Below are 14,255 nucleotides of genomic sequence, written 5' to 3'. Positions count from 1 at the left end.
GACGTGATTCATAGTCAAAAAGTTTATTGATTGGTTAGGACAATCCAAACCAAGTAAATGTCTTTCAATCCCGTAGAGTATCGTATTTGTCCACTTTATTCTAGCAATTAGATTTTACACAGATAACCTTTATCTATAAATAGTCGAATCTTCTGGATTAAAAAAAACAACGTTAAACGATACTACTTCATAGTGTGACCTCTCTTGTGTTGTAAAATTTATTGATTGATGCACGTGGATATTCTAGTAAATGAACTAATCTACAAAGCGAGAGCACTTTCCATTTGCATCAGCTAAGAGTCGAATAGCCTTTTCGAAAGGCTAACGCTTGTTCATTTTGTTGTTCATTTATTCTTTTTGCCTGGAGAAGTGTTAACCCTAGTTTCGTCATAATTTCTAAATTTAGTAATAAAGCATTCAGAAATATACACTTCAAGTCAAATATTAATGGATAATTAATATTAATAAAAAAAAAATTATTTCTCGTATGCAATAATACCTTTGACATTGATCTGTTTACACCTTATATATTAGTAGAACATTAGTATTTTTTCTATCATAGATACAGATTACACAGAAAAGAAAAAGAAAACAAAGTGAACAAGACAAAACCAGACCTGAATTGAAAAAGCAGAAGAAAGGCAAAAAAGGTACGCTATTGTACAGTTGTTGTTACAGTGTCATTTGGAGGAGCAATTACGATTTTGTTCAATGCCGTTACCGGTGGCAATCATTAACACTGTTTGTTATTACAAAAAAAACCGACATATTTTAGTTTGTTTGAATATTAAAATTAATCAAAGGGGGAGGGGGTTGGCATATGGTATATTGCTTATAGAATTGTTTTAGTTCAACTGATTTCAAATTATTTTTAATAAGTAAGTCAAACGCGTTGTCTTTGCTTGCTCATATTACTGTGAAAACTAAATATTTTTCTTCATTTCAAATCAAATATTTTTCATTTGAGCAAAACATCTGGACGTTTTATTAGCAAACTCAACATGGAATCGGTAATTGACTACTTTTTAATATTTATTTGTTTTTCTTTTATCATCAACCAGCAACATTTAAGGTCGAAATCAATCGTTTTTTTTTTTGTATTTTTAGGAAATACGAAGAACATGACAACTAGACGCACCATATATAGCCCAAAAGTGGGTATATATGTCAAAAGAAACAGATATTGTATTCTATAATACAGGAATTAATAGAAATCATTTTCTTTTTTGAGTTGATTTGTTATATACATGAGTTATCATATTTGTTGTGGCTATTTTAACTAGCAGCTGAACAACATATGGTTTCCACAGCAACACTACAATTATGTTTTTTTCAAAATAATGTGCATGCTTTATTATGTAATTTTCAAGAATTTAGACTTTCTACCTGTGCTGTACTGACATTAAACAGTTTGTAGTTATGTCTTCTCTTGAAAAAACATTGATTTCTATCTCGTTTACTTTCCTTTAATTTGGTGGATTCACGAATACGTGATCACCCTGAATGCGAGAGGTCCTAGGTTGGAACCCGGCTGGATGAAAACAGAGATTTTGTAATTTGTATTTGTTGCTTCTCCGCTTAGCACGCAGCATGAAGGAGTTTGATTAAAGGATTGATTGGCTGGAAGTGATAATGCTATGACCGTTTCTGTGGACTGTTATCTTATGAACAACATGACAGTTGTCACTTGTGAAGCAGTATTTTCTTCCCTTTCGGAGTTGCCGAGATCACCCCCCAGCTTTTGGTGGGATTCGTGTAGCTTGTAGGTTTTAATTTCTTTGACGTTTTTTCTTCACTATTGTTTGTCTTTTCTGGTGTAGCCATGGCGTTAGTTTACTTTCGATTTATGAGTTTGAATGTCCCTCTGGTATCTTTTACTCCTCCTTTATGAATTAGCTTGTTAAAAATCCGACTCAGTGTGTGGTTCAAGTGAAAAGTAAAAGTTATTTTTCATGTTACCTTAACCTGTTCTTGTCCTGAATATGCATATTTATTTATCGCTGGACAGTGCGAAGCCAACATAATCACCAAGATTCATCTTTTATTTCGTATTTGCATGTTTCAAAGTCATTTAAAGAATTGTACATGTTCATTAGTTAGTGTTAATTATGACCTTCAAATCTAAGGCCCGCTATCTGACTCTGCAAAATAATTTAAAGCAGTATTTTCACTAGCTTGACTTGTTTGCAATAATAATAAAAAAACTCAGTCGAAAAGTGCATTGAGAATCGCAATGCTTTTCCATGCTTCACCTGATAAATGTTCGTAATTTTTATATTCAAGATTGGCGTTTTTAGCCGGAAAGTAAATCTTTGCAAAATGCTGTAGGAATGGATAAATACACATAATGGGGACATTTCCCCATTCTGTGTATATTGTTTATTTCTTCGACATAGAAAATGACCAATTACACAGCCAGTTTTAAAGATTATTTTCATGTGGGGAAATTTCCCCAATATTGTTTAGTGTTCACGTATGTGTTGTCTTCCTGTATGGATGTTTCCCACTACTTGTAATTTAATGGGGACATTTCCCCATATCGTATTCTTTTATCACCATATTGAAAGTCATATTTAATGTGGGTATATTTCCCTACTTTATTCATGATGTTAATTACAATTACTTACACACACTTCTTAAACTTAATATTATATTTGAGGAAAAGTGGGGATATTTCCCGAGTCTAAAGGTCTTTTTATTCCGGGGATATTTCCCCATTTTCATTTTTTTTTAATTCACTATGACCATAGATGAGGGATAATTTCAATGTTTACATTTTAATGTATGTTATAGCAAGGAGTTTCATCATTCTTTGCTCCTGCATGAATATAAAGTTAACATCAGGTGTTATTCTGAATAAATGTTTACTAATTTTTTGCAACTGAATTACCTTGCCTTCTTCAAATAAAGATGTTTTTTACAATAAACGTTGACAATCTTTTTGTTTACCGAATTTGAAACCACACTAAAAAGAGAATAAAATAGATATTCTCTTTTTCAAATAGAACGCGTTAACTGTAAATGGCATTTTAAGCCACTTATTAATAAATATTGAAAAGCAAAAATAATCACCGAAGAAAGATTTAAGGGGGTACCCAACACTTTGACTAAAATAGATTTGGCTTGTTTAACTTTCATAAAGTTTTGACAAAATATTCATTTTGACCTGTTTACAAAAAATTGAAAATTTCTAGAATTTTGAACCGCTCAATTTACTGGAATAATTGGGTTGGCTATATAGAAGTTTGAATAACACTTATTTTTATCGTCGGAAAGCTTGATTTCTCCTTACTAATTTATGTGATTAAAACACTCAGATAATTTTTACCGCCGTAAGAAAAATATTAAAGATAAGCGATTCAGGCTCTTGAGAACCTCTTGTTATATTCTTATTCTGTTATTTCAGAAATAATTCTTTTATGTCACACTGTATGCTCATTTTCAAATTGGTAGGCAACTGTTTATTTGTGTTTTGGGGATAATATGTTGTTTCAGACATATTACATATATTATTTTCTTTTATTCGTATTTAAGATAAATGAAAAAAAACTGGTGCCGGATATGATAATGGGTTTTCGAAATTTTAAAAGTTAACAAAAAAATACATGTCTAGCTTTTATAATCCTTTTTTGACATTTCTACATGGCAAATTCATAAAATTATCCTTTTCCAATATTCAATTGTTTTTACATTACATTTTGCAGATATTCGTTTGTATTTTCAATGTTCGGCCTATGGATTTTGTCTTAACAAAGATAAAGTTTTAAAAGGAAGAAAGGATTTGAACATGATAACAATAATATTATTCCATTTGTCTAAATTTCAAAAAGGACACATTTATAACCCATTTGATATTTACCTATCATTGCTCTTTTCAGCAGGAACGTGACTGACACTACCACAATTCCCGAAATCTTCAAAAGGTCGGAGCAATTCATACTTGTGAAATTTTATTCTAAAACAATATTGAAAAAGATAATTAAGACCTCATTATGTTCACTCTGACCTTCAGGAACAAAGGAGAGTAGTAACAAGTACATAAAATCCTTACAAACCCCCCAAATATACATGGGAAAAGTGCCAACCTTTCATAAAATCTGTCAAGATTTGTTTGTAGTCAAAAAAGTCTCCACAATAGTTTCCCTAGACATCTCTAGGAGAGGGGTTTAACAGATATAAAAAAGAAGATGTTGTATGATTGCCTTTGACTTTTGATACCTTTCCTGAAATTGTCCAGTCATAAAATCTTTTTCAAAAATTCAGTTTTTATACTTTCAATCAAGCTCTAAATGCCCGCGATTTTGTGGGTGTGTTCTAGTGATGTTAAAAGGTGTATCTAACAGAGAAACGAAAGAAATAAATAGATACGAAGGGGGCATACAAACATGAAAATATCAGCCAAGAACACTATGACCTTGAGAAAGACAACAACAAGACCGAAACATAAACTAAGCAATCCACACAAAACGAAAATTTGTCAAAGTTCAACGTTGTACAGAATAAAAACTCATCTTAAAGATGAGGAATATTGTTTTCTCGATAGTTTAACATTTATTGTATTCTACTGAAAATAACTTTTACCTTCTATACAAGTCATCATCTTCTCCTCCCCATCCGAAGAACTGATTGGAAAATCCGTTTATTTGTTCGAATTGCTCCTTTGAAAATGTAGTTATTCCGCCTGTTAGCTTGTCATACAGTAACCTGAAATATTCCGAGAGCTTGAACTTCAAACAGAGCTTAAAGTAAAGATAATGAAACTGAATCAAGTTATATCAAATATAACTGCACTTAAAGAGCGTAAGGCCTTAGGACCACATATTAGAACCTGTGTCCTCAAATACTTACAGTTACTTTTAGGAAAACATGATGTCATATTACAACAACTAAGTATTTTGTTAATTTTTTTCAAGTAGAGATTGGTAGCTGTTTGTCATGCCGATATACCATTCAAAATTATATTCATAACGATCTAAAACAGGGAAAGCAGTTTTTTCAAAAACAAGTATGTTGCAAGGTGATAGATCCGAAATTCCTGATACGGAGTAGGTTCTTCTCATATATTTATGATGGTACGATATTAAACCCTTCACAGGAGGGATTGTGCTTGATTTTCATATGATAAAGACACAACTTTTCAATCCGTTTAATTGAGATCTAGAGCTTGCATGTCAGTTACTGCTTATAGTCCTTTGTTAATTTATTTATCATTGTCATTTTACTTAGTTTCTTCTGTTACCTATTTTGACATAGGACTTGTACTCCTTTCAAACCGAGTTTTACTGTACGTATTGGTGTGTATTTGGTTATTCTACAATGGTTAGAAGTGTAGCAGGAAGGTTGAGATACAAAACACACGTTTGACCACGCCACATGTTTACATCTGTACCAAGCCAGGCCTCTGGTCTTGAATTTTCATTTTTTAAATTTTCATTCATTTATATGTTTTGGAGTTTTCACTGACCTAGTGTACACATTGTTGTCTAATGCATTCCGCCTCGGGGTGCAATATTTTCTCATTGTGTTGAAGGCCCATTGGACCTTATACCACATCTTCTTATTTATTATGGCACCCTCAACGGAGTTGGGGTGACATCTTGTTATTCTACGTTTCTTTTTTTTCTTTTTATGTCACCCTGACGGAGGTCGGGTGACATATTGTTATTGTACGATTCTTTTTTTTATTTTTATTATTATTCCACACATTTTGTCCATACTATTTCTTGGAATCCTATGGACCAAATGTAATGGAACTATACCAGAATGTTAATGACCATTGTCAGAAGTGCAGTCGAGGTTGGCACTTCCAGGATGTCTGCTGTTACCATGGAAACAGAAAAAGAGTGAAAAAATTAAGTTTTAGTTTTTGGTGAATTATTTAACTATAACAAAACATTCAATCATCATATTTTTATACAATGTAGCTGTCCTCTATATACATGCTGTGGGTGATTTTGAGATTCTTTGGAACTACGATGTTGCCATAGAAACTGATAAAAAATATCAAAAATTTGAAAATTCTTTCAAAATATATATAACTTTTACAGAAATGTTGCCTGGCAAATCTAGATGTGGCATTCAACTTTGGAGTTTCCAAAATGGCTACCGTTGCCATGGAAACAGGGCAAAAACATCAAAATGTGAAAATGTGATGGAACATTCCAGAACATTAGTGTTGTACAGCCATTAAATGTTATATGATTGTAAAATATTATGGGGAGCACAATATGAAGCAGAAGTATGACTATGGAATATTCAAAATGGCCGCCGTTGCCATAGAAACAGTGAAAACATCAAAATTTTAAAAATGCTTTAAACTTTCTAAAAATTTGCAAACTTATGTATTGTAAAGTAAATTAAGTTAATTCAATGTTAAAATTTCGAAATGGCTGCCGCTTAGTGGCAATTGGTGGACCAGGGTGACATCCGCTATTGCTTGCAATGGCAATTCTAGTTATGTCACCCTGACGGAGGTCGGGTGACATATTGTTATTGTACGATTCTTTTTTATGGCACCCTCAACGGAGTTGGGGTGACGTATTGTTATTCTACGTTTCTTTTTTTTCTTATTATTTTTCTTGCAACAAATTTTGTCCGCGCGAGTTCTTGGAATCTAATGGACCAATATTGATGGAACTCTACTATAATGAAGACCCCCATGTGAAGTTGTGCACCTTGCTATGGAATGGTAAAAAATGGCCACCGTTTCCATGGAAACTGCACAATTGTGAAAAAATCTAAATTTTGGTTTTGGTGAACTATTTGGATACTATTTAACTCAGAATCATTATATTTTAATACAATGTAGGTGCCCACTATATACAGGTGTTGGATGATTTTGGCACTCATTGGAACTACTATGTTGCCATGGAAACTACTCCAAAAAATTCAAAAATCTCAAAATGTTCCAAACTTAATGAAACTTCACAGTAACGATGAGCAACATTGGAAGATGTGGAATTTGACGTTGGAATTTCCAAAATCGTGGTTGTTACCATGGAAACAATGCAAAAAGTTCAAAACTTTGAATTTTCACAGAACATTCTAGAACATCAATGTTTAATTTATTCTAGAGACATTAAATGGTATATGATTATGGAGGGAATAAATTGCAGCGGGGGTTTGACTTTGGAATATTCAAAATGGCCGCCGTTACCATGGAAACAGCAAAAATACCAAAAAGTTCAAAATGCTTCAAATTTATTGAAACTTATAACAAATGTTGCTCAGCTAATGTAGACTTGACTTTTGAGTTTGGAATTTCCAAAATGGCCGCCGTTACCATGGCTACCGCTCACCTGGCAATAGGGGAAGGGTGCCATCCGCTATTGCTTGCAATCGCAAATCTAGTTTTATTTTTATTATTATTCCACACATTTTGTCCATACTATTTCTTGGAATCGTATGGACCAATTGTAATGGAACTATACCAGAATGTTAATGACCATTGTCAGAAGTGCAGTCGAGGTTGGCACCTCCAGGATGTCTACTGTTACCATGGAAACAGAAAAAGAGTGAAAAAAATAAAGTTTTAGTTTTTGGTGAATAATTTAACTATAACAAAACATCTTATCGTCATATTTTTATACAATGTAGCTGTCCTCTATATACATGCTGTGGATGATTTTGAGATTTATTGGAACAACAATGTTGCCATAGGAACTGATCAAAAATATCAAAAATTTGAAAATTCTTTAAAAATATATAAAACTTTTACAGTGATGTTGCCTGGCAAATCTAGATGTGGCATTCAACTTTGGGATTTCCAAAATGGCTGCCGTTACCATGGAAACAAGGCTAAAACATCAAAATGAGAAAATGTGATGGAACATTCCAGAACATTAGTGTTGTACAGCTATTAAATTTTATATGATTGTAAAATATTATGGGGAGTAAAATATGAAGCAGAAGTATGACTTTGGAATTTTCAAAATGGCCGCCGTTGCCATAGAAACAGTAAAAACATCAAAATTTAAAAAATGCTTTAAACGTCCTAAAAATTTGCAAACTGATGCATTGTAAAGTAAATTAGTTAATTTAATGTTAAATTTCGAAATGGCTGCCGCTTAGTGGCAATTGGTGGACCAGGGTGACATCCGCTATTGCTTGCAATGGCAATTCTAGTTATGGCACCCTAAACGGAGTTTGGGTGACATATTGTTATTCTTCGTTTCTTTTTTTCTTATTATTTTTAATATTATTTTTCTTCCACTTTTTTTGTCCAGGCAATTTCTTGGAACTGTATGGACCAATGCTAATGGAATTTAACAATAATGTTAACCACCATGTGCAGATTTGCAAATAAGGGTTGGCACCACCAACATGGCCGCCGTTACCATGGAAACTGGTAATATGCGAAAAATTTCAAAATTTTCAAAATGCTCCAATCTTTCTAAAACTTTACAAAAATGTTAATAGGCATGTGTAAATCCGCTCTTTGACTTTGGAATTTTCAAAATGGCTGCTGTTACCTTGGCAATAGGGGAAGGGTGCCATCCGTTATTGCTGGCAATTACAAATCTAGTTATTATTTTTATTCTTCCACACATTTTGTCCACGCTATTTCTCGTAATTGGTCAGACCCATGTTGATGGAACTATACCATAATATGAACCGCCATGTGGAGTTGTGCAAGAGATATTGGAATGGTAAAAAATGGCCGCCGTAACCATGGAAACTAAAAAAATGTAAAAAAAAAATCCAAATTTTAAATCTTTCGTTATAAGAGGCAAAGTCTTGAGAGTTTATGTAAATGTTGGCAGTGGTGCCCCGAGGTACCAACAGTACTTGGAATTTCCAAAATGGCTGCCATTGCCATGGAAACTGGACAAAAGTTTAGCACTGACCCTATGGGAAAATGCATGTAAGCTGCATTTTCTTTTAAAATATAACAACAATTCCACGGAAATCGTAATTAGGAGTATGTGCATATGGTCACATGCAATGCTGTACTGCTAACATGTACTAGAATATTCTAGAATAAAAAATATGTAATTTATTTAATGTGCTTTATAGAGAAAATCGCCACCGAGAGAACGAGAAACACTCAGAGTACAAATTACTGACATTTCTGCACTTGCGTTAAAGTACATAATTATCCGTGAATGACACACCTGCTAAAATTTACACATTGGCTGAAATCAATCGATAAACATGTAATTAAATTGTACACGATAAGTTACATGTATTGTGTGATACGCGAGCTATTGAAGAATAAATTGAACAGTTAATACGCCGCTCCGTCAATATATACACATGTTGTCTGTCCAAGGTCCCCTCTAAAAAGAATATTAATATGCTAAGTCCACGATAATATACTTCAGTATCACGTGACACCACCTTCCTACTCGCGCGCGTGTCTAATTTTAGATTTAAAAGGATTCCCAAACTATGTATAGAACTGAAACGTAGTCTACGGAAAAGAAAAAAAAAGGGGGGGGGGGGTAAGAAATGCTGATTCTGTCATGTATAATAGAGATATGTCATTTGACTTTTGTACACTCATAAGTGTTGATGCTACTGTGACAATGTGCAGTACGGGGTGCCATCCTCAGCTATTGCTAGCAATAGCAAATCTAGTATGTATTTGTTTTTCTTCCGCGTTTCAAGTGCTTTTCATACTGATGTACTATTGAAATAAGGATTCAAAGGAGATTACGATATTCTCCCTGGTAAATAACATTATAGTTGCTTATTTGGTGCTTTCAATTTACAGTTAGGCTCATTATACATTCCAAAAGAAGATTTTAGAAAACAATTATTGTTTCGGGTTATATAATGTTGCAGTTTCAGCAGAAGAACAACAAATGGATCTTCCTTTATTCTGTATGTTATACTTAGATTGCATTAGTGATCTTCGTAACCGCTCATTAAATATGTTCAATGCTCCACACAACATTAGGTCTTTCCAAGTATTTCAAAGCTTATTGATCAACGTTAGACTTTCAGAACAACGTTCTGTGAAACTAACAACCAAGGAACGGTTTAAATCAGATGTGTAAACTAAAAATGTCTTTTAGATATTTGATAAAGTGCCTCATAGTGTAAATTTAATAAATTTTTCTTCCCTTCAGCATTTCTCAATTCTGTATTTCAGACTAAAATTCTGTATCAATGAAAAGAAGGACCAGAGCAGATACAGGTACTTATCGTAAGTAAGGAGCGACAATTCACTCTGGTAAATACAAAATATGGTTCTAATAATCAGGTAATCAGTATTTCTAATGGGGACTAAACGATACCCCTCTTTAATATTATTTGCATGTGCCTTATTGTTTTAAGTAGTCATCATACATTCATGAATGTGACCTAACGAATTAGACTTTTTACCGGATTTGTTATCACATAAGCAACAAGACGGGTGCCACATGTGGAGCACCTGAGATCACCCCGTGTTGTTTATTCTTTAGTTTTATATGTTGTGTCCTGTGTACTATTGTTTGTCCGTTTGTCTTTTTCATTTTTAGCCATGGCGTTGTCAGTTTGTTTTAGATTTATAAGTTTGACTCTCACTTTGGTATCTTTCGTCCCTCTTTCATTTAGTTCAAGATGTATTAACCTTACCCTACACATTCGGGTAAACGTATATATGTGAAGTTCTTTATTTGTGACTAAGATAAACATGTTTAAAAGTTCTATATCCTTTCAATATTTCTTTATAAAACATGTAAAACTGAAAAGGAGATCTTAATAACACACAGCTGAGTAAATATGAATGATTTCTTGACATTGTTTTGTTTTACAAATGGACACTAAGTTACATTTCGAAATTTTAGACAAAGCGCATACCTTAGATTTTTTAAAGTAAAAATCGTTTGACAGAATTGGAATAAGTATATCGTGCATCATGTTGAAATGACAATAGTTTGGAATGTACAAATAAAGAATGATGTAGTAACTATTTATCTTAATAATTTATTATGTCTGTTTGATTTGTTCAAACATCGTTGGCAATATAATGGAATTAAAGTATGATTAGGAAAGTTACCACATAATTGTTTCAACCTACCGGTATCCAAATTGCTCAACCTTGACTGCCATGTGAATTGGGTTGTCAGAACATATGTAAAAGTTTCTGTCATCCTCGGGTAACACATCAACGTCGTGAACTACTATACAGTCGAATTCCATGTCAGACATGGCCTCTTTGAATCCAATATTTGCCAGTATACCTCTATTAAATGGCAGACCAGATTTCTACAATGTTTGGTATTCAACATTGTGTAAATAAATACTTGTTCATTCTTTATTGAGGATACTAGAACACACCCGTGATATCGCGGGTCCGTGGCTGAATTAATGTATATAACTAAGCGTATGCCTTATTTTAGCATTGGTATTGTCATCTGATAAAGTCATGCCGATAATAAAAGACGCACAGTTTTTTCTCTGCTTTCAAAATCTTTCTGTTTGAACCCGTCGACCTGGAACCTATCAATTATTGGTAATATTAATAATTTGGAAAACAAAAGGGCCTAGAATGGATTATTTTTTACTCAACAGTATACAGCAAAATTCTAAATACACCGTTTGGTGGTGCGCGTGTCAGATGTGGAACGTACAGATAAGGTAATAGGTAACAGGTGAATATACTATTGGTATCGGTGTCGGACTCGATCCGGTACTTTTTAATTATTGGCAATATTAATTACGTGGAGAACAAAGGGGCCTGGAGTGGTGTAATTTTTAATCAACACCATTTTACTATATGAGTTATATTTAAAGTTGAATTCTTTGATTAATCGTTTTTACGTGATGACGGCTGACAAATTGGACCTCGTAATTTTAATATTATAGATTTGTTCTGCGAAAGTGTTTGTGATAATGGAACAGGTACTATTTACTCCTCCGGATCAATACCTGATCGAGTTGAAGTCATTTCGTGTTTTGGTTTCTATAGTTTTTTTGTATTTCTTTTTTAGGGCCTTACATTTTGTAATACCTCCATTTTTATTTTGACCATTTCGATGATCGTCTATATATCTTTTATTGTTCCTTTGTTTTTTGGTTTTTTAATCTCAGGTTTTGAAAATGATAAAATTTGAATTAAAATAATTCAAATTTAAGTAGGCATATAGCTTATCTTTTAGTACATTTGTTTTACACTTCACGTCAGCGACCCAATCATAAGTATTTATTATGTTAGTAAGAATCTCACTTGTTCGATGACATATATCACAAATTCTAATTGTTGTTGGTGTATTCTTGGTATCACATTATTTAAAAATACTTGGAGTTGTTTTTGTCTATCTCTGTAAGGCACAACAATTGCTACTTTTTGTACAGCTGTACAGTTCTGTGGTCTATAATGTCCATCTTTCATAAAGGAGTAAATACTGTTGAAAGTAGTCATGTTCAAAACTTGTTTATTGAGAGGCACATATTCATCTGAAATGTCAAATAATCAAGGACATGATGAAAAATGCTTATAGCTAGTATGGAAACTTTGTGCATACTTGAAAATCTGGACCTTAGATTCGCTGTTTTTTGCAATCCAAGATGGCGAAAGACGTCCATACCACCTTAGCTGACTTGAAAATGTCCTGCAATCTTATTATCGTTTCATGAAATGTGACATACATGTATCTGATTGATTTGAGTTGCCATGAGGAACACGACGGGAGTCACTTGTAGGGCAGGAAGTTCGGGGCACATCAATTCAAATACGAATTTTGGTTGCTCAATCTTTAAACAAGTTTTTCTGTAAGTACCCTACCATTGGGGATTAGTATGTTTTTTCTTAGGACATGATTTTGTCTAAACTTTTCATTCAAACGTTCACTGTCACGTCGTTTGTCGTGTCTTTGGATAGTTTGGTTGGTATGGTTTGTTGTCACTCCTGAAACATGCATAGTAATGACTTTTTTAGATGTCTATTTCTGTTAACTTATTTTTTGTGTTTGTGTCTCATAACTGTGTGCTCTACATCTATTAGAATTAAAAAAAACTTGGTATGCATTCTTCTCCCCTTTCAAGTTATTCCATTTCCAACGTGCTATATGTAAAGTTATATCATTTTCAATTTGTGTTGTTCTATCATTATGTTTTGGTTGATTGAGTTAGTTTTATTTATAGCTTTTTTTAAAACTGTTTACAAGTAGCTCATTCTGCCTTATTGAATATTTATTAATCCAAATAAAATACTCTCTTAAAATAAAATAATATAAAATAAATACACTTTATTATTATTTACACCATCCGGCGTTGACGAGGTATGTGAGAGAGGAAAATCGTCAGGAACACGATGGAAATACTTTTCGAGGGATGTTAATATAGGTACCACTTCATTTATTTACAAACAACACACATCATATTTAATACATCATTACTTATAACGACGGATAAAAACGATTTTCGCGATAAAAAATGCAACATGCCTTTATTAATTCTAATCACATTCACTTGTCTCAGATCCCCCCCCTATATACCTTAATATTACATAAGTTATATTAAGGTCCAAAAAGGATTTTTTTTTTCTGAGACAAGTGCCTGTGATTCTAATATGTTCATACTTACTGAGATTTTCTGGTGGAAATGAACACATTACATCCATACTTGTTTTCAACGTACTGTAGTTTGAGTAAGTGGTATGATGGCCGTCATATTTATTCGATTTAGCTAAATTTAAGTGACTTAGAATGAATGAAATGTTCTTGTTCTTCCACCAATGTATTTCAGGAGATGAAACATTTACAAAATGTACGGCAATTATATACAGTGCAGAACTAGTCAGAACGACCAAGGTTAAATATTCGTGTCTTTTAGATTTAAAGCAAGATCTGCTTCGTATGGCCTGCAATAAATGATATTTTATTTTGAATAAACCCATGGGGAAAAAACAACCAAAACCAGGGAGGTATCGAGTGGTAATTAAAATTAGAGCCATTACTTTACCAAACCAAAATGACACAAAATGTACCTCATATAATAGGGGAGAAAAGTAATTATAGTAGTAGTAAAAACGTTTACAGTTAGAGTTTGGCTACTCCGATTTGTCGAACGACCATCGGTTTTTCACAGTTTAAACTCATGAATATCGGAAAATCAAACAATTGCAAAATTGACAACAACAAGCAGTAATGATGCAAGCATACATACCAGATTCTATGGTATATAAAATTGGCTTGAATCAAAATTCATGTTTATGTTTTTAACTTTGAAATATATATAGCATAACGGTATATACTATACTTCCAATCATAATAATTCCAAAAGTTAGTCAATTAAGGTAACAGTAATTTACCACTGGTCACATT

General features: G+C 33.1%; 1 protein-coding gene across 1 annotated transcript; it reads right to left on the bottom strand.

The window, feature by feature from the left end:
• Positions 1-3,855: 3,855 nt before the first annotated feature.
• Positions 3,856-13,552, bottom strand: LOC134697623 (beta-1,4-galactosyltransferase 6-like). Its single transcript, XM_063559906.1, has 5 exons — positions 13,516-13,552; positions 12,158-12,387; positions 11,009-11,196; positions 4,582-4,704; positions 3,856-3,955 (listed from the first exon to the last, which is right to left on the bottom strand). Exons 1-5 carry the CDS (start codon positions 13,550-13,552, stop codon positions 3,856-3,858), a joined length of 678 nt encoding a protein of 225 aa, XP_063415976.1.
• Between the last annotated feature and the right edge of the window lie 703 nt (positions 13,553-14,255).

This window comes from Mytilus trossulus, chromosome 14 (genome assembly GCF_036588685.1).
Source record: "Mytilus trossulus isolate FHL-02 chromosome 14, PNRI_Mtr1.1.1.hap1, whole genome shotgun sequence".
NCBI classification, from domain to species: Eukaryota; Metazoa; Mollusca; class Bivalvia; order Mytilida; family Mytilidae; genus Mytilus; species Mytilus trossulus.
The sequence above is the reverse complement of the archived record's forward strand: the minus strand, read 5'-3'. Positions and strand labels throughout refer to the sequence as shown.